At 34.6% G+C, this 22,536-nt stretch overlaps 1 protein-coding gene across 3 annotated transcripts in view; it reads left to right on the top strand.

The window, feature by feature from the left end:
• Nucleotides 1-1,271: 1,271 nt before the first annotated feature.
• CRISP1 (cysteine-rich secretory protein 1) overlaps nucleotides 1,272-22,536 on the top strand; it is a 43,645-nt gene continuing 22,380 nt past the window's right edge. For 2 of the 3 annotated variants that reach the window (XM_011960252.1, XM_011960250.1), the window contains exons 1-2: nucleotides 7,938-8,044; nucleotides 19,220-19,287. In XM_011960252.1, the coding sequence (XP_011815642.1) occupies nucleotides 19,222-19,287 (66 nt within the window). In that variant the 5' untranslated portion in view covers nucleotides 7,938-8,044; nucleotides 19,220-19,221. Of the gene's footprint in view, nucleotides 1,355-7,937; nucleotides 8,045-19,219; nucleotides 19,288-22,536 lie in introns of those variants that run through there. The other variant, XM_011960251.1, reaches the window with a different exon arrangement.

Here is a 22,536-nt window from a genome sequence, read left to right on the forward strand (position 1 = left end):
AAATATTTTTAAAAAATTGAAATCCCAAACGTTTCTGGTCCCAAGCATTTTGGATAAGAGATACTCAACCTGTATTTCATTAATATATCCACGTCAAACACATTGAACACTGAATTGTGTTCAGATTATTTCATCTGAGTTTTCACCACAAATTATTTCTCTGTGCAAAATGTCTTCCTAGTTTGCTGAAGATTGACCCCATTGTTTGTTCTTGGTGACCAATTTATGAATTAGTAGAAATATCACCCTCATTAAAACTATGCAAGAGAGAAAGGGCATTTTAAACTTTGTTTCATTTAACTTATCTGTTTTAAAATGATGTGAAGCAGAAGAGGGTATTATTTAAAAATCTAGACTCAGAAGCTATAGGGCCTGGATTCCCATGGTTCTGAGATTTTAAGTTGCTTCTCAGAACCATACTCCATTCATACATAAGACAACAATGATAATATCTTCTATTACACAAGAATATTGTCATTTTCCTAACGGCATTAAGGAAAAATTGTAAATGGATTAAGAAAATTCTTCCTCTTCTTATATTACTGGAGAAAAACATCCCCTTAGCAGACAAAGTGAGAGGTAAAGGAGAAGAACATAGAACAGGTACAATTCAACATATGCCTTTGTGAGAGGCTGAGGTAGCATCCTTGTTTGTGCTTGTTTTTGAAAAATACTTGGATAATATACAGCATACTCTGGTAGATGGTTATATGTATCATTTTATTTATTTGTGCAATGTGATTACTGGATCAGAGATTTTTGACTATTGGTTTGACTGTTGAGGTTTTTCCCCAGGTCATGTTGATGGAAGTGATTTTAAAGTAATATCACATGGAACATTGTCTTTCCACTGGTGGTCTGAATTTTTAAAAATGGCTCCCAAATTTATATAAGGCCACGACTTTTCATCTATATTGTCAATAAACATTCCATTCTAATAGAAAGAGTACTTTATGAGAGTAATTTGTGGGACTACTATAAATCCAATGTCATGATTCACTCCTACCCATTTGCTCCCTCTCCTTCTGACCTGCTTGAAATTTCTGGACCAGAAAGAATCATTGAACATATTGCCTGTAGTAGGTTATCAGGTTCATACCATGAGAGTAGGACTATATTAACTTCATCTTAAATCTGTGAAAGCCTAAAGGCAAGAGCTAAGCTTTAAAGGGTTCAAATTTCCTTAAAGTAGAAAAAAAAATTAATTGGAAAGTTATACTGTGTGTGTGTGTGTGTGTGTGTGTGGTGTGAGCTTTATACATTCATAGTCCAGTTTCTTTGCAGCCACCTGGATAGAGCTTGGTGAGATAATACTTTTTTTCTTCAACTTCTGAGTTCAGTGGTACATGTGCAGGTTAGTTACATAGGTGAATGTGTGCCATGGTGGTTTGCTGCACAGATCATTGCATAACCTAAGTATTAAGCCCAGCATCCATTAGCTATTCTTACTGATACTCTCCCTCCCCATATCTTCCTTTCTGACAGGCCCTAGTGGGTGTTGTTCCCCATCATGTGTCCATGTGTTCTCATCATTCAGCACCCACTTATAAGTGAGAATATATAGTGTTTGGTTTTTCTGTTCCTGTGTTAGTATGTTAAGGATAATGGTTTCCAACCCCTTCCATGTCACTGCAAAGGACATAACTGTGTTCCTTTTTATGGCTGCATAGTGTTCCATGGTGTATATATATCACATTTTCTTTATCCAGCCTATAATTCATGGGCATTTAGGTTGATTTTATGTCTTTGCTTTTAAGAATAGTGCTGCAGTGAACACACATGTGCATGTATCTTTATAATAGAATATTTATATTCCTTTGAGTATATACCCAGTAATGAAATTGTTGGATCAAGTAGTATTTCTGCCTTTAGGTCTTTGAGGAATTTTCACACTGTCTTCCACAATGGTTGAACTAATTTACACTCCCACCAACAGTGTAAAAGCATTCCTTTTTCTCTGCAACCTCATCAGCATCTGTTCCTTTTGACTTTTAATAGTAACCATTCTGACTGGAGTGAGATGGTGTCTCATTGTGGTTTTGATTTGCATTTCTCTAATTATCAGTGATGTTCAGCTTCTTTTCATATGTTGTTGGATGCATGAATGTCTTCTTTGAGAAGTATCTGTTCATGTCCTTTGCCCACCTTTTAATGGTGTTGTTTGTTTTTTTCTTGTGAATTTGTTTAAGTTCCTTGTACTCTCTGGATATTAGACCTTTGTCAGGTGAATGGACTGCAAAATATTTCTCCCATTCTGTAGGTTCTCTGTTCACTCTGATGTTCACTCTGCACTTTTGCTGTGCAGAAGCTCTTTAATTAGATCCCATTGTCAATTTTTGCTTTGTTGAAATTGCTTTTGGCATTTTCGTCTTGACATCTCTGCCCATGCCTATGTCTAGGTATTGCCTAGATTTTTAAAGGGTTTTTGAAGTTTGGGGTTTTACATTTAAGTCTTTAATCTATCTTGAGTTAATTTTTGTATAAGGTGTAAGGAAAAGATTCAGTTTCAATTTCCTGTGTATGGCTAGCCAGCTCTCCCAACACCATTTATTCAATAGGAATCCTTACCCATTGCTTGTTTTTGTCAGGCTTGTCAAAGATCAGATGGTTGTAGGTGGGCAGTCTTATTTCTGAGTGCTCTATTCTGTTCCACTGGTCTATGTGTCTTTTCCTATACCAGTACTGTGCTGTTTTGATTACTGTAGCCTTGCAGTATAGTTTGAAGTTTGGTAGAGTGATGCCTCCAGCTTTGTTCTTTATGCTTAGAATTTTCTTGGCTATTTGGGGTCTTCTTTAGTTCTACATAAATTTTAAAATAAAATTTTCTAATTCTGTGAAGAATGCCAGTGATAGCTTAATGGGAATAGCACTGAATCTATAAATTACTTTGGGCAGTATGGCCATTTTCACAATATTGATTCTTCCAATACATGAGCATGGAATATTTTTCCATTTGTTTGTGTCCTCTTTGATTTGTTTGAGCAGTAGTTTGTAGCTCTCCTAGATGAAGTCTTTCACCTCCCTTGTTAGCTATATTTTTAGGAAGCAATTGTGAACCTAATTCAGAGTTCATTCATGATTTGGCCTTCTGCTTGCCTCTTGTTGGAATGTTATTGATTTTTGCACACTGACTTTGTATTCTGAGACTTTGCTGAAGTTGAAGTTGTTTATTAGCTTAAGAAGCTTCTGGGCTGAGACAATGGGGTTTTCTGTATGTAGGATCATGTCATCTGCAAACAAAGAGAGTTTGACTTCCTCTCTTCCTATTTGAATACCCTTTATTTTCTTCTCTTGCCAGATTGCCCAGGCCATAATTTCCAATAATATGTTGAATAGGAGTGTTGAGAAAGGACATCCTCATCTTGTGTCGGTTTTCAAGGAAAATGCTTCCAGCTTTTGCCCATTTGGTATTATGTTTGCTGTGGGTTTGTTATACATGGCTCTTATTATTTTGAGTTATGTTTCTTCAATACCTAGTTTATTGAGAGTTTTTAACATAAATGGGATGTGGTTTTTTAACAAAGACCTTTCCTGCATTCTATTGAGATAGTCATGTGGTTTTTGTCTTTAGTTCTGCTTATGTGATGAATCACATTTATTGATTTGTGTATGTTGGACCAACCTTGCATCCTGGAGATGAAGGCAACTTGATCATGGTGGATAAGTTTTTTGATGCACTGCTGGATTTGGTTTGCCAGTATTTTATTGAGGATTTTTGAATCATTCATCAAGGATATTGGCCTGAAGTTTTTGTTGTTGTTGTTGTCGTATCTCTACCAAGTTTTGGTATCAGGATGATGCTGGCCTCATAAAATGATATCCTGAAGGCAGGCTGAAAGGGCTGAGTCGACCAATCCTTAAAAACGGTGGTTTTCCCTACCCCAAGAGGAAAGTTATTTCTAACATTTACATTCAAAATCAAATGTCATTACTCTTTGCACATTATCAGTTATGATTTGAACTACTCTGGAAGAATATGAAGGGAAAAAATCATGATTTTTCTGAGTGTTTTTAGTTATCTGAAATCAATTGGGTCTATTTTTCTAAATGTTTTATAGGATTAGGTGTCAGTACTTGCCTTAAGAAACTATATAACCATTTTAGTTCTAATATTATTCAGAATTACCATGTTTATTATTCAATGACTACTGAAGGATGATCTGTCATTAATCGTAATAACAACATTAGGTTTCTGGCTTGCCAAGGTTCTGTTATTGACTGAAAATGTCTCCCTCCTCGTTTGTTTATTTATTTTTTCTAACTCTGGAACAACAGAGAAAACTAAAATTCAACATGGTATATCAATTCAGGAGGAATACTTGAAGAGCATATATCCTAATTTCTATATTTTAAAATAAGAAAATTGAAGTATCTGTGGGTTGAAGAATGTATTTAAACCAATCAACTAATTAGGAATTTTCAGTCATACACAGATATTTGCTTGTGTCTATCAGTTTAACACTCCTTAAAATATATTAGTAGCTCACCTTTATGGTTCTGATTCACTGAAATTCAGAAACTAGGAAATAAAATCTGGAGGTCAAATGGGTTGTCAAGTTTATATTTTTGTTAAGTGTAGGTACTGAGCTTCAAAAACAACTTTAAATATTTTATCTCCTACTGCTAATAATTTCACTAAAGGTAGAACTGTTGCCACCAGTAATATAAGCAATACATAATCTTGAAAGAAATAACATTCCTTCACATTTAATATGACCAGTTCCATAAAGAACTCTGTTCCTTTGGCTCCATTTTGTTGATGAATAATGTAAACTTCATTCTTAATTATCAAAATTAAGTTTGAGTGTGCATAGTGAGAAATGATTTCAAGTATTATATTCTCTAGGTAGGAAGAATAGCCTAACATGAGGATACATAAGGTAATTTTAGGTTGGTTGCTTTATGTCAGGGACTGACTGCCAAAGTGTAAACTAAAAATTTATGAAGACTAAATATTGATTCTTAGTATTTGATCATTAATCAAATTAAATTGCATTTATTTTTAAAAATTAAGCAATATATCCTGAGATTTGCTTATGCTTCAAAGTTCTCTATGTGGCAAGGGCTCAATGACTCTACAATTTATAGCTTTCATAATCAGAATGAAAGTCAATATACATTTATCTTTCTATTCAACTTTGTTTTACCTATCTACTTCTCATAATAAATAATCCCAAGGCTCAATGATTTAAAGTAATAAATGTTGTCTCTTGGACTGGGAATCAGTAATTCAAGGATGGCTTGACTGAGCACATTTAGTTTATGGTGCCTCATTGATTGCAATCAGTTGTCAGTTGAGACTGCAGACATTTATGTCTCTGACGACTTTCCTGCTTCCAAATTGATTTACTTATGTGACCCGCAAGTTGGTACTGTTGATTGGTGGAAGGCCCTAGTTGCTCTCCAGATTGGCCTTTCCACAGGGCTTCTGGTTATCTTTATAACTTGGCAGTTATCTACTCCTGAGCAAATGATACAAGAACACAGGAGAGGCTGCATATTGTAGAATAAAAGGGGGAAATTTTCAAAGGGCTACTAATCTCCCAGGGTTCTTAAAATTCAAATTCAAAAATGGACTTTGGCTTTATTTTATGTGCAACATAAGTTTGAATTTGTTAAAGTCTAGAGTACTTTTTGGCCCGAGATTCTGAGCAAGTCCGGAGTCATTGAGCCCTTGCAACACAGAGGACTTTGAAGCATAAGCACAATTTTACTGAGTGGTGTGAAGAAGCAATCAGACACAAATGAGATTGTTGTAGGTAAGAGTTCAGTCATGGAGAAAGTGAAGGGAGAGGAGAGGATGTCTGCGTCCAGTGGATAATTAGAATAAAGCCACAGCTAGAATATATGCAACAATTATTTTACAAATATGATTTTAAAATCACATTTAACACATGAATGCTTCCTTCAATATGTATTGTTTGTATGTGGTTTATAAAATTTTTGTTAGCCAATCTCTGAATAAATGATTGATGTAAAGGTTCTTTTTAAAATGGATATATTCAGACAAACAAGATGTGGTTGTAAGCAAATTAGCCTTTATCTCTGAAGAGTGTTCTGGGATAATCCGAGTAGAAATATTCTATCATGTTGTTATATGCTAGATAAATGTGTCAGATTTTTATTTTAGGGGAAAAAAGTTATTGTAGATAATTTCCTACTATGCTAAAAAGCTTAAACAGAAAGAGAACAATCTATGAAAATAGGAAATTTATGAACAGAAACAGCCAACTGGCACCCATGTTTGGGACTCACATGCAAATCAAGTTATTCTTCGCTTTCCAACACTTCCTAAATTCTTTTAAAACCATATTTGGAGCTGGATAACAACTCTATATGAAGACATCAGTGCTATAAATACAGACAGCATTGTGTTGGGTAGAGCAATGCCAGGAATTGACAGGACCAACAGATAAAACCAAGCAATTAAGTTTCACTTGATGTTGAATCAACACTCTCCTTTATAAACAGCAGTTTAGCAAGAAATAAATGACAATTATACATTTCCAATATATAAACCATGCTGGTGTGGTGAAGTAACAGCATTCTTTTCCAGCTTTCTTTTTACAATGCAATTTGTTGGAGAAAGTTGCTCAATAATTTGTAAGTGTTAATTTCAAGATCATGTAAAATTATTTAAAGTCAATTAAAGTTAAGCTAAAGATAATTCATCTTATCTATGAAAGACTTTACAGATAAGCTTTGGTATGTTTTTAAATTAACGCCATCTCCCTCAACCAAAAAAAAAAAAAATTCTTCTGGCTGTAGGTGAGCAACTTTTAGTGATGTTTAGTTCTCCTTTCCTGCAGATGGTTTTCTGGACATTCATTATATACTTTAGCAAGACCAGAAAGTTCTATCTTAAGAGCCTCTGATCTTTCTTTTAATTTTTATTTCCTAACCATCACCCCAGAACTAACACAAAATAACTTATGACTACACACTTCTTTCCTTATTTTTACTCTTGCCTTTTAGATATTAAATTGCCCTTTCTTAAGCAAGACATGAGAAAAATATTTTTTATTAAATAATAATGTATTCTTTCTTACAAAGAACAAAAACTTAATTCATAATTTTAAAAACATGCTAGCAAGCTATGTAGAGACTTCAATATAAATGACCAGGCACTCACATATACAAACATTTCCCAAGTTTTCAGAATAATAAGACAATTCAACAACATCTGATTACACCTAGTTTCAGAGTAAATTTTCTATTCTCTATGTGATTTCTGTCTGTGTGATATTTCTTTCTTTGTTCTAAATGTCCTGTTTATTTCTCATCATGTGACTCAAAGAATATCTGGAATTTTTAGTGTTTTACAATTTAGTGTTCAGTATTTCTAGACCTCTCAAGGTAGTTAGTTGCTTCCACATTGTTTCTGGACAAATCTCTATTAGAATTCTCCCAAACTGCAGATAGTTTTCCTTTTAACCAGGAAGTTCTTAGGAAAGTTGAGTATCTTTTCATTCCCAGAACCTCTCCAAGTATGTGACACATTATAGAACAGTTACCAAACTCCATAAGATTGTGTAGTTTATATGTTTGGTTATTCTATGTATCTTCAGCATCTAGAAGAGAGCATAAATCATCTTAAGACCTCAATAAATAATTACTGAATGAATTTAATAAAGCTGAGAAGTTGTTACCTTTTTCTGGACCAGCAAGTCATTTTCCCTTACAGTGACCTTTGTTATCTGATTGTGGCTCTGCCGAATCATGCAACTAATCTTTGCAGTTTGTTCCCAAGGCAAACGTTTAAAATTGGTGAGGTTCATTGATGATGTTGCCTGGGTTACGAACTAGAAATGTCCCCACAATCATGATTTGTAATCTTCACAGACTCTAGATTTGTTCTGATTATCATGTATTCATATCCAGTGTCCACTGTAAATCCCTTGATCTGTTAGAGGCACGTACCTTGTACTGACTGCCTCATTGAACAAATCTCCCCCGTGTACTGTCATTTAAAAGCCCGAGTACACTACGTAGTGAAAGGCTGGGTTCTTGTTAGGACACAAATTTACAAGCTGTGTGGACTTGGGTAAGTTATATTATATCTTTGTCAGTTTCTTTATTTGAAAATAAGATTCATAAGTGACTACCCAATAGCACTGCTATAATGTTAAATGAGATTACATGCAATGTTTTATTCTAATACTATTGTGATCTAAAAGTAAATGTTAGTTATCTCCATGCTTTTAATAAAGGAGTTTATAAGCTAAAACATACTATACAAATACAAAGTATTATTACATGTTGAGTTCATTCTCATGAACTTCTTGGGGAGGGCCTAGAAGAAACATTTTTTCATGTAGGGACAATTACCATGTGGTTATATAGATCTGAAAATGACAAGGTAGGCATCTTTTGTTTCACGAAATATTGAAAATGCTGCCAAAAGAATTAGCCAGTGTTAAGGGGCCATAGTCAAGCAGGTAGTGCTCCTCTGTCTCTTTTGCAACTTGACATTTTATTTTGGAGAGTTGCTAGACATTTAATGGATAATGGCGATAAAAGATTTGTTTTACAAAGACTGTAAGGCAGCCTCTATCAGAACCAAGACAGCATGAAGAAGAAATTGAGAACTCAGTGGTGGGCCCCAGCGGCCAGTATTTTAAGCTGTCCAAACTCCTTTCTGCAGTCTTTCCATCTACCAGTCTCCCTCTTTCTTCAAGTCTCCAGGGTCTTCATGCTAGGTCTTGGATTCGTAAATTACACAACTTTTGTGCCCCACCTGACCTCAGCCTTTCTCAACAACTTCCCTTTGTGCCCTTCCTGCTCCCTCACTCCCTTTCCAGTTTCTCTCTCAATCCCATTAATGCTTTGTACTCTCTGAATTATTCTCCCCAAAACCACTTATGGAAATCTTACCATTAGTAATATATTCCAAAACCTCCACCAAGTGCCTTCCTTTCGTTTTCACGAAGATCTTTTACATATAATGCAATGGATCAAATTGACTATAATGAGAGAAAATCACTAGACAAGAGAATTTGGAAGAAATGTGACTGCATACTTCAAATAATATCAGATAATTATCAAATAGCTGGAATTTATGTTTTACAAATACGATAGTTTGCACATTTAGATTTGTAAAAATAAGATGGTACTCACATTTAAATCTATAACTCAAGGGAAAATAATTTTTGTTTTTAGTGGAAGGTGGTGATCAGAATCCTTATCTTTCCTCTATTAGATATTCCATTGACCTCCTGTCTTTTATAAAAATGATCATCCTTTCCCCACTCAATTGCATTTGAGACTGTCATAAATCAAGTGACTATGTATGTGAATTTGTTTCTGAATTACATAATATGCCATTGGTCCATGTATCTGTACTTGTGCTACTAGTACTCTGTCTTAATGACTTCAGCATTATAGTGAGTTTTAATACTTGGTACTGTAAATCCTACAGCTTTGTTCTCCAATATTTTTCAATGCTAAATGTCTTTATGACTCATTAACTTTGGGTAACCAAAATTTCTTAAATAGAACACACACATGCAAACACATGCATAAGCACTAACATAAGAAAATAAAGATTAGTTAGATTTATTTGAATTAGAAACTTTTGTTTAAACAAAAGCTACAACTAAGATAGTTCAAATCATAAGCCACAGACTAAGGGAAGATATTTGTAAAACATTTGACAATTGCCTTATCAAGAACATGTAGAGAATTCATACAAGCGAAAAAGGAAAAAAACAGTCAACCTAATTACAACAATGGAAAAAACATTCGAAGGAGATTATGCAAAAGATGGGATCAAAGTGGCTGATAAACACATGCAAATAAGCTCAATATCTTGTTATTAAACAAATATAAATTAAAAACTGCAATGAAATAGTATTACGCAAACATAATAGATAAAATTGAAAAAAGCTGAGAATACAAATAATAGGTGAGGATATGAAGCTGACGGAAGTATGATTTGATAAAACTCATTTGGAAAAATATTTGGCAATATCTACTAAAGGAAAACATGTGTGTACCATACAGCCCAATAATCCCACTCTGGGGTATATATCCAAACACACACACATACATGCACACACACACACACACACACACACAGAGTGAATAACAACAGTGTTTACTAAAAGAGGTACAGAGAAAATGTTCATAGTTTTACTTATAATGGTTCCAAATTGAAAATAATAAAAATTCTTATAATTAATGGAATGATTAAATTAATTGTACTGTGTGTATACAGTGGAATACTCTGCAGTTATTAACAAATACAAACTTCTTCACATGCAACATGGATGAATCTCATAAGCATAATAATGAGTGGTGAAAGAGGTTAGACATTAAAAATATATATTTCACTTATTTAAAGTTTAAAAACTGATGAAACTAATCCTAGTTATATCAAGATAGGTTTTACTTTTGGGGTCTTCAGACTGAAAGGGGTGCAAGGGACCTTCTTGGGTATTGGAAATCATCTATATATTGATTTTGGTAGTAGTTACACTAGTATATACATAGTTGTAAATGAATCAAGCTATACACTTAAGACTTGCATGCTATGTTATATGTAAGTTACACCTCAGTAACTTTTTTAAACAAATAACAGATTCACTGAGGTGAGGAAGATTAAAAAGAAGATGTATTTTCTTTGGTTAAGGCAAGGAAGGGACTGTTCTTCACGTAAGTGCTGAGAAGGTCATGGTCTAACAATTGAATCAATGAGAGTGCATTCCCCAGGGCATGCCAGAGGGCAGTACCCAGTTGTCCTCAGTCTTTTCCCTCATCTTTGATCTTTCCTCTCACAAAATATTAACCTTTAGTTGTTTATGATCTACAAATTTGTCAACAAGAAATACAATCTGAAACCAAATGGTAAAGAAATACATTTAAATAATGTATCAAGTTGCTGGTATTATTATCTAAAAATATTTTAAGAGTATTGGCTTAAGATTGCCATTTGTGTATAAAATAATTGTCTTAAGAAGGAGTTATGCTAAAGCCAATGAAATAATGCTTCTTCTTCTGTAATACTTCTGTTCAGAAGAACTACCTTTACCTGAGTTCAAGCAGCTATGGAATTCCTTGATTGAAATGGCCTACTTAGTTACTAGATTTGCAATCCTCCAGGCAGTAGAGAATAATTTATTCCATTGGAACACTGGGATAAGATAAGTCCCAGAGGTTGGACTAGGACTTAGTATCTCAGTCTGGATCTACAGGATCTTTTATCCTGGACCCATTTATATTTCTACCCTCACAGCCTCTATTCCAGCTCTGAGCTATGCTCTACAATTCTAATCTTTATGTCGACATCTTTCTTACATCAGCAAGATTTGCTATTTGCTAAATGCTCTATTTCCTGCAGTTTTCCATCCTTTCAGTCCTACCCAATTTCGACCCATACCTCCAGGAATTATCCCAGGGCCCAAAATCTGTACTATTATAATTCTGGGGCAACAGAGATACCGTCATAATTTCCTGTATTCAATCCTCATTCTAAAATGCTTAATTTACCGCTGATGTTGAATTATTAACTTTTACCTTCATATTGTGACTCAGTCACCCCAAGTGACTATTTAGACCTCAAGCAAACAAAAATAATGACCCTCCTGGATTTTTTGTTTGTTTGTTTGTTTTTTTGCAGCTTCTTTTCTCTGAGAAGGTGTAACTTCGAGTATATGCATTTTACCTATTCATTGACCTCAAGCCAAAACATGGGGTGAAAAATCTAAGGTCCTTTCTTAGCAGTTTCCCTTAGCATAGTTGCCCTAAACTTTGATCAATCAGAATTTATTGGATATGCCAACATGCAAAGTAACCATAATCCCAGGTGACACCGATTATCCCATTATCATTCTCAAGAGATCATAATGAGTTTTCTTCTGGATGCTTTTAGTACTTGCACAGAAAATAAGTTCTGGGATTAATTTACCTAGACTTAGTGTTATATCAAAACCACAGGTAAATTACAAATTAATCATATTTTCAAAATAAAATGGAAATTATGAGAAAAGCAAGATAATATTTTACATAAATTATGTTTTTACGTGTAAATTCAACGAAGTATTGGATTTGTATATAAGAAAAAAAGAAGGCTTAAAAGACAAAATCTAAATTATCAGTACCAATTTTTATCTGGTGGAAAACAAATAAATTTGGGAGGGTAGTTCTTGAGCTTTTCATAACAGCTTTTTGAGGTACAATTGAGGTACATGTAAGTGTACAATCATGAAAGCATCATAACAATCAAGATAATGAGCACACATCACCCCAAAAAAGTGTCCCTCAGAAAATGTAAAAACAGCAGTATAGATAGCCTCATAATGAGGACCAATATGAATAATAAAATGTCAGAGTATAGGTATATATATATATTTTGTGTATATATATGTGTTTACACATGTATGCAAAATATATAATGAGATAAATATATGTAAAGTATATATATACAGATGTGTATAGTATATATATAAATGTGTGACTATACATTAATCTACTTTGTGTCAAAACCTCCTTTTCTATTGAAACATAGTATGTGTATGTATTAATGGGGCACATGTGATATTTTGTTACATCCAAAGACTGTGTAATATTCAAGTCTGAATATTTGGGTCGTCCCTCACCTGGAGTATCATTTCCATGTTTTGAGAACATGTCAAGTCCTCTCTGCTAACTATTTGGAAATATACAATACGTTGTTGTTAACTATAGTCAGCCTACTCTGCTATTGAGCATTGGAATTTATTTCTTCTATCTAGCTGTATGTTTGTACCCATTAACCAACCTCTCTTTATCCACTCCCACGTGCCTCAACCTACACACACACCCTTCCCGGTATCTGATATCTATCATTCTACTCTCTGTCTCCATGAGATCAACTTTTTTTCAGCTTCTGTATATGAGTGACAACATACAATATTTGTCTTCCTGTGCCTAGCATATTCACCTAATCTAAGGACCTCCAGTTCTATCCATGTTGCTGCAAATGCATGATTTCATTATTCTTTGTGGCTGATAGCATTCTGTTGTGTATATATGCCACATTTTCTTAATCCACTCATCCATTAATGAGCACTTAGATTGATTCCTTATCTTGATTATTGCAAATAGTGCTCAAATAAACATGGGAGTATGGGTATTCCTCTGATATACTCATTTATTTTCTTTTGGATATATACTCAGTAGAATTACTAGATTGCATGGTACTTCTACTTACATGTTTTTTAGGAATCTCCACAATGTTTTCAATGTGGCTATACTAATTTATACTTTCACCAACAGCATATAAGAGCTCTCTTTTCACTAGCATCCATAACTAACCTCTGTAATTGTTTGTCTTTTAATAATAGTCATTCTAACTGGGGCAAGATAATATCTCATTGTTTTAATTTGCATTTCCCTGATGATTAGTGATGTTGAACATTTTTTCATATATTCTTTGGCCATTCTTATGTCTTCTTTTGAGAAATATCTATTCATGTCCTTTCACATTTTTTAATAGGATTATTTGTTTTTTCACTGTTGAGTTGTTTGTATTTCTTACATATTCTGGATATTAGTCAAGAATATTTGCAAATATTACTTCCATTAAACATATTGCCGTTCACTCTGTTGATTGTTTTCTTTGCTATGAAGAAGTTTTTAGTTTAACATAGTCCCATTTGCCTATTCTTGTTCTTGTTGTCTGTGCTTTTGAGGTCTCAATAATAAAAGCTTTGTCTAGATCAATGTCCTGAAGTTTTTCCTATGATTTTTTCTAATAATCTTATAGTTCCAAGATTTGTGTTTAAGTCTTTAATCTATTTTAAGTTTATTTTTGCATTTGGTGAAAAATAAGGGTTCACTTTCATTCTTATGCATATGAGCATCCAATTTTTTTGCACCATTAATGAAGAGGATGTCCTTTTTCTAATGAATGCTCTTGGTGTCTTTGTCAAAAGTCAGTTGACTGTATGTATGCGGGTTTATTTCTTGGTTCTCTCTTCCATTTTATTGGTTCTCTCTTCTATGTATCTATTTTTATAGCAATACCTCGATTTTTATTTACTAGAGACTTGTAATATACTTTGAACTCAGGTAGTATCATGACTGGTTTTATTCTATTTGCTCAGAATGGCCTTGGCTATTTAAGCTATATTTGGTTCCATTTAATTATAGGACTTTTTTTCTATTTCTATGGAAAATGACACTAGTATTTTGATGAGAACTGTATAAATCTGTAGATCGCTTTAGACATTATGGTTATATTAACAAAATTAAATTTTCTAATTCATGAGCATGGGATTACTTTTAGCTATTTGTATCGTTTTCAATTTTTTTCATAAGACTTTTGCAGTTTTCCTTGTAAAAGTTTTTCACCTCCTTGGTAAAATTTATCTTTAGGTATTTTATTTGAAACACTACTGATTTTTCATGTTGATTCTGTATCTTGCAAAGTTATTTAACTTACTTATCAGATCTAAGAATTTGGTGGAATCTTTAAGTTTTCTAGATATAAGATCATTATCATCTGCAAAGAGTGAAAATTTGACTTTCTCTTTCCCAATTTGAATGCCTTTTATTTCTTTCTCTTACATGATTTCTCTTGCTAGAACTTCCCAGCACTATGTTAAATAAGAGTGCTGAACATGGACAATGTTGTCTTGTTTTAGGCCTTAGAGGAAAGACATTCAGCTTTTGCCCATTTAGTGTGATGCTAGATGTGGATTTGTCATATATGGCCTTTATTATGTTAAGTTATGTTCTTTTTTTTTTTTTTTTGATGGAGTCTTTCTCTGTTACCCAGGCTGGAGTGAAATGGCATGATCTTGGCTAACTGCAACCTCCACCTCCTAGGTTCAACTAATTCTCCCACCTCAGCCTCCTGAGTAGCTAGGACTACAGGTACGTGCCACCACGCCTTGCTAATATTTTGTATTTTTAGTAGGGACAAGGTTTCACCGTGTTGCCCAGGCAGGTCTTAAACTCACGACCTCAATTGACCTGCCCATTTCAGCCTCCCAAAGTGCTGGAATTACAGGTGTGAGCTACCATGCCTGGCCGAGTTAGGTTCTTTCAATGCGTAGTTTGTTGAGAGTTTTTTGTTAGGAAGAGATGTTAAATTTTATCAAATGCTTTTAAGGAGTCTATTGAGATTACTATATGGTTCTTTTCCCTTATTTTGTTAATGTGATATGTCACATTTATTGATTTGCATATGTCGAACCATCCTTGCATCCCTGCTATAAATCCCACTTGATCATTGTCCATTATATTTTACATGTGCTGTTGGATTTGGTTTGTTAGTATTTTGTTAAGGAACTTTGAATCTGTGTGCATCAGGGATATTGGCCTATAGATTTCTTCTTTGTTGCATCGTTGTCTGGTTTTGGTATCAGAGTAATGCCAGCCTCTTAGAAAGAATTAGGGCAACTTTACTTTTCTTGAATTTTTTTGGAATAGTTTGAGAAGAATAGGTGTTAGTTCATATTTGAAAATTCGGTAGAATTCAGCAGTGAAATCATCTGATCCTGGACTTTTCTTATTGGTAGAGTTTTTCTTACAATTCAATGTCATTACTCATTATTGGTCAGCTTTGGTTTCTATTTCTTTCTGGTTCAATCTTGGTAGGTTGTATGTCTCTAGGAATTCATTCATTTTTCTCTAAAATTTTCAGTTGTTAGTATACAGTTATCCATGATTGTCTTGTGGTCTTCTGTATTTCTCTAGTGACAATTGTAATATCTTCTTTTTTTCTGATTTTATTTATTTGGGTCTCTTCTTTTTTATCTTGGTTACTTGGCCTACTGGTTTATCAGTCTTGTTTACATTTTCAAAAAGTCAACTTTTTTAATCCTTTGTATTATTTTTTTAAGTCTCTATTTTGTCCAGTTCTGCTCTAAACTTTGTGATTTCGTCTACCAGTTTTGGGTTTGATTTGTCCTTTTTTTTTTTTTTTCATTCTTGAGGTGCTTTGTTAGAGTGTTTATTTAAAATCTTTCTTTTGTTTGAGGTAGTTGTTTGTCACTATAAATTTGCCTTTTAGCACTGCTTTTGCTGTATCCCCATAGGTTTTGGTATGCTGTATTTCCATTTTTGTTTGTTTAAAAAAATGTTTGATTTACTCCTTAATTCCTTCCTTGACCCAATGGTCATTCAGGAGTCTGCTGTTTAATTTCCACATTTTTTACAGTTTCCAAAGTTCTTCTTGTTATTGATTTCTAGTTTTATTTCACTGTAGTAAGAGAAGATACTTGACATCATTTCAATGTTTAAAAATTTGTTGAGACTTGTTTTGTTTTCTAACATATGGTCCATCCTAGAGAATGTTTCATGTGCTGATGAGAGGAATGTGCACTTTGTAGCTGGTGGATAAAATGTTATATAAATGTCTGTTAGGTTTCTTTGGTTTAATATACATTTTAAATCCAATGTTTATTTGTTAATTTCTATCTATATGAGCTGTCTAACGTTGACAGTGAGGTGTTGGAGTCCCCACTATTATCGTATTGGAGTTTATCTCTCCCCTTAGATATAATAATATTTGCTTTATATATCTGGGTGCTCCATTGTTGGGTGCATACATTTAGAATTGCTACTTTTTCTTGCTGAATTGATTCCTTTTTTCATTACATAATGACATTCTTTGTCTGCTTTTGCTCTTTTGAACTTAAAGTCTGTTTTATCTTATATAACTATAGCTATTTCTGCTTGGTTTTGGTTTCCATTTGTGTGGAATATTTTTTGATATCCCTTTACTTTCATTCTATATCTGTCTTTATAGGTGAGATGAGTTTCTTATAGATAGAATATAGTTGGGTTATATTTTAATCCATTTAGCCACTCAATATTTTTTAAGTGTAAAATTTAATCCATTTATGTTCAATGTTATCATTGATATGTCATTTTGTTAGTTAATTTCTGGTTGTTTTGTATGTTTTTTGTTTCCTTTTTATCTTATTGTTTATCATTGTGGTCAGCTGGTTTTACGTAGTGATAACATTTGAGTTTTCTCTCTTCCTTATTTGTGTTTGCTCTACCAGTAGGTTTAATACTTTTGTGTGCTTAAATGATGGTAGACATCTTTTTACTTCCATGTGTAGGACTCCTTTAAGCATTACCAGTAGGGCCAGTCTAATGGTAGCAAATTCCCTTAGATTTTACTTGTCTGGAATATACTTTTTTTTAATCTTTCATTTATGAAGGACAACTTTCTTGGTTATAGTATCCATAGGTGGAAGTTTCTTTCTTTTTTTTTTTTTCTTTCAGCACTTGTTAAATATATCATCTCTGGCAGCAGCAGCTAGGTGCAGCAGACACTTAAGGTGGGAAATGTCAATGTGGCTCCAGAGATGTGGATACGCAAGGACTGTTGGGACCCTGTGCAGAATGCAGCCTGGTTGGGAGTAGGATCTCAATAAAGGACCCTTCTGTAGCTGCCTAGCACTCAAGGGTGTGTGAAACCCATGGGACCCACCGTGAACTCTCCTCTCGAACTGTGCCTTTGGGCAGTCTCCAGGCAACTCTTTGGTAGCCTCTGGGAGGAGGGGTCTGTGAGGGTCTAGAGGCATCCCAATGGCTAGGATGCAGAAGTCCATGATGAAAATGTGCATTAGTGGGGGTCACTCTCTTACCCTTTCCATACATTAAGGAGTTTTTCCAGGCTCCCAGACAATCTCAACTGAGCAAACTGCCTTGTTTTTCTCTCCTTCCTTGCTTTAGGTGTTTCATGTCACTTAACTGTTGAATACTAGATGGTCTATTTGGAGTTTAATTATCTACTCCTTATTTTTGTTCTTCTTTGTGGAGAAGGCAAGTGCCAGATGCTTAGTCAGCTATCTCTCTTGAAGTCCCTCCCCTCAGAATCTCCCTTTTATTTCACCTTTTTTTTTCAGTTACCTCAGGGTTAATACCGTCTGCTTTACTAGATTTTTTGAGGATTAGTAAGAAAAAGGGATTTTCATCATCTGTGTCACCATATTACGATAAATCTTGAAATGTGAGGCTATGTGAACATTTGGAGGGAGAGAGAAAGGCAAGGAAATAGACAAAAAACAATGATAAAGGTGAGATTGTTTACATGTGTATGTTCTCTGAAAGAATTGATTTAGAGAGTTCTCTTTCATATTGAGCATGTCTAGCAGTCAGCACGGGAAGCATGAGAGCAGTGGTAAACTACATCATTGGGGGGAAAAGCACGAGTAATTGTCTGCCCTGTATTATTCTGCACAAATCTGGCAACTTGTTCTTTAAAAGTGCTTGCTTTTGTAAAATGAGGACCAAACTGTTAGCCTTTTTTGCTTCTCACACAGCAGGATTAATTCAGAAATAAACTTCGCAGATGGTGAAAAGAAGGTGCCAATCAAATTCAATAATCTATACTTATTAATATCCTAGAGTTAACTAGCTATATTAACTAAAAAGAAAGGAGAGGGTACATTAGCTCTGATTTGTTTGACTCATAATCACAACCGTGCTTAGCAAGGTGATCAGATATTATGGAATATCTCTAAGTCACTTACATAAATTAGTAGTACCAAATTACTCCTCTTCTTTGTAGCTGATGGAGAGTTTAAATATAATCTTTCTGTTTCTTACATTAGTTTCCTCTTGCTACTATAACAAGTTATCATAAATTGAATGTTCTAAAATAAATATAGGTTTATTATCCTACTGTTCTGGAGGTCAGAAATTCAGATAGGTGTTCCTGGGCTAAAATCAGGATGTCAACAGGGAAACTCTATGGGGAGAATCTGTTTCCTTACCTTTTCCTACTTCCAGAGGCTATCCATATTCTTTAGCTTGCAGTATCTTCCTCTGTCTTCAAATTCAGCATGACTGGTCAAGTCTGTCTCATGCTCATCACTGACATTGACTCTTTTGACTTCCTCTTCAACATTAAATACCCTTGTGATTACATTGGGTCCACCCAGATATTCCAGGAAAATCTCCCTACTTTAATGTTAGCTATTTAGCAGTTTGAATTCCATCTGCCACCTTAATTCCCTTATGTCACACAATATAACATATTCAAAGGTCCAGGGATTAAAACAATTTATATTTTTGAGAGTCTACTATCCTTCAAACAACAGTCCTGCCTTCCTATCTGGGTCCTAGTGACTAACACATTAAACCTTGTTTGGATCCTAAAGGTTTCTTTTAGGGAAAATATTGCAAACACATGTAAAAGTGGTTTAAATAAGGTTTATTATAAGATGTTATCCCATGAATTGAGAATAATCTAAAATTATGTTATTTTTCTTTTCAGGGATGGAAATTAAACACCTCTTGTTTTTGGTTGCTGCTACTTGCTTACTGCCTATGTTGTCCATGAAAGTATGTGAGGGTTGGGTTTCATAATTACTTTCTAAATAAAGATAAGAGCTAACACTTTAACAGAATTCACATCAGAGGCACTGTTGTGAGACTGCTACACCCATTATTCACTTTGTTTTCACAATAGCCCTGTTAGGCAAGTATTCATCTTAATACCATTTTATAAAGGAGAGAACCAAAGAATAGGGAAGTTGAGTCATATGGCCAATATCTGAGGACTAGGACATGGCAGTGCCTGAAATTATACTTAATCAGTTAGCTCCATGGGTCCATATCTATTTCACTGTGGTCTCTCTGGATAATATAGGAAAAAAGCTGAGAATGCAGATGAGGTATATAATTTTTTACTATAACAATAATTTAAAGCATCAAAATTAAATGTAAAATGGAAAGGTGCCAACAGCACAAAGAGCGACATGAGGAGCTGATTGGCAGTTTGAATTCCGTAGGCTACCTTAATCTCACTAATAATTAAAAACAATAACTTTAACAGTCACAAAACAGAAGTAGAACACCCAATGACATAATATTCTATGATCAGCCAATAGTAGTCACCTTTAAATAACTTCAATGATATAAAGAAAATAATATATATTTCAATTTACCCAAAATTTTATGACAAACTGAAGTAAATAACCTTGGTATAGAAAATGAGTAGTTTTTATATTTTCATAGGCCAGGTAGAGAAGTAAGAAATAAAAGGCACTTAGTTTTATTGTGGAAAGAAAATCCATATGCAGTAGGCTATTAGGGTGTTGGTTTGGTATTTGGATCCTATTACTCACTCCTCTTCCCCAAAGAGAGACTAGGTGGAGCTTCTGTTTAATGCCCAGTAATCCTCCAGTAAGTTGGGATTAGTGTCCTGAATTAGAGTCCTAAATAAGACTTCTTCCTTCCCTCTGATTCTCTGACCATTTTACTTCCCCAGTGTGGAAGGGTGATCTTCGTGCTTCATAATAAAGAAAAAGCTAATCTGAAGTGTAGCCACCATTCCAGAGGAACGGGAAAAGGGCAAACAGTCAGAAACATATATTTGCCATCAAGACCTAGTACTAGGCTGTCTAGACCACTTAGGCCAAGTTCTGGGAAACAGCCTAACCCAGATTGTCATGTGAAAGATGAAATTAGCATCGCTAGTTAAAAGTCCAGAGCAAAGAGTAGATAAGTAGAACTCCACCCATCCAAGGGAAACCATACCCAATCCGCTTTTGACCAAGAATACAAAAGAAAAAGTAGAAGGCATTGATAAAACAATATGTTTAAGCTTTATAACAGAGAACTATTAGAATATTTTCATACACTTTGTAGACAGTTTGGTCATAAAATAAAGGCTTAAGAATTTTAAATTTAAACGAGAAGATAAATTAAGCCCCCAACACAAATTTATTACATAAACTTTAAACATGAGTCCCAGTTAAAGTAAATAATGTGTTCCAATTTGCCATCAAAAAGAGTATTATGCTTTCTTTTTTTCAGATTCCAGGTAGAAATCAAATGGACTAACCACCAGACCTGAATTGTATTTTAAACTTCCACAAGTAGAAGTGTTTGCTGGGATATTAAGCATCTAATTTAACAGAAATTGTTTTTACTTTTTATATAGGTAGTTTTCCACGACAATCTGGTAGATGTTACACAAATAGTTTTCTTAAGGAAAACTATAGAGAGTTGTGATCAGGTAACAGGAAGGCTGAATCTTCTCTGAGTTAATTAGAGACTTCTCTGAGCACATGGTATACCTGGGATCTGAAGAATAAGTTGACCTTGCAAGCTAACAAGGTGTACTATCAAAGGTACAGGCATGGGCAAATATTCTCTGGCAGGAAGGAAACTGGCACATTCAGATAACTAAAAAAAAAAAAAAAATTACTGTGACTACAGCAGAGATAAGGGCACATATCCTAGATAGAGGCTGAGAATAAACAGAATATTCAAAGGCCTTGTTAAAGATTTTAGTTTCTCTTTCTATGAATGGTAAACTGTTGAAGACTTTTAACAGTAAAGTGACTCCATTGTGTCTATGTTTTAAAATTTTTGCTCTGAATGATGACTGGAGACTGGATTAGGAAAGAATGGATTAAGGAGTGGAACAGAGAATATAGATGTAGTAAAGCATTAGTGGATTCAGGAAGGCCAGTAGAAAGCTAGACAGTAGCCACAATCAGTCCAGGTGAAAGAAACAGAGAAGTCTGAAAGGAAAGAGAAAAATAGAGTATTTTGTTCCTCACACCAAAGGAAAGACTATTTCTACACTGAAAGCTTAGTGAGAGGAGTCAGCTGCCAATAAACAAAGTAGAATAAAGTCATTAAAACAATATTGCATATGCAAATTGAGCTTGTCAGAGTCCTTAATAGGAGTATTTTTAATGGAAGCGTTTCCCAACTTAAACCTCATTACCATTTTGTATGAGATAATTATTTGTTGTAGGGCTGTCCTGGGCCTTGTAGGAATTTAGCAGCAGCATCCTTGCCCTCTATTCATAAGATGGCAATCTTGTCTCCCCTTATCATGCCCATATGACAACCTCAAATTTCTCCAGACATTGCCTAATGCCTAAGCAGCAGGGGAGGTGGATCACCTAGGATAGAGAACATATTATTGAAAAAATGGGGGGAGGTAAATGCAAGGCTCTATTACTTGGGCAATTGTAGACAGCCAGAGTTGGCAATATTTTCCAGAATATAGATAGGGAAAGAGAGCAGAGACAGAGAACAATAGTTGAATGGGAAAGTGAGGTAAACGAAGAGATGTTTGCTTGTTTATTTATTTTAAGATATAAGCAGCATGTAGCCAGGCATGGTGGTGCAGGCCTATAATCCTAGCTACTTGGGAGGCTGAGGCAGGAGAATCGCTTGAGCCTGGGAGGTAGAGGCTGCAGTGAACCAAGATCATGCTACTGCACTCCACTCCAAGCAACAGAGCAAGACTTCTTCTCAAAAAAAGATATAAGCTGCATAATCATAAATAAACCGGACTGGGAAGGGCCAAGAAAAAAAAGAGTGGCTGACAGCAAACAAAATGAAAAATAATGTAAGATTTTGGGGTAAAGGTAGAAGAGAATGGACTAAATAACACTGTTGGAGAGTTGAGCCTTAGAAAGATTAGAAAGAATTACCCATTCACTTGTACCACAGAAGAAGAGGAAAGAAAGGGGACAGATACAGGTAGATTGACAGACTGGGTAAGACAGTTGAAGCAGCTGCCCTCTGATTGCTTCTCTTTACTGAGGGAAGAAGGATGTTTCACAA

This window comes from Colobus angolensis, unplaced genomic scaffold, assembly GCF_000951035.1.
Source record: "Colobus angolensis palliatus isolate OR3802 unplaced genomic scaffold, Cang.pa_1.0 Scaffold51, whole genome shotgun sequence".
NCBI lineage: Eukaryota > Metazoa > Chordata > Mammalia > Primates > Cercopithecidae > Colobus > Colobus angolensis.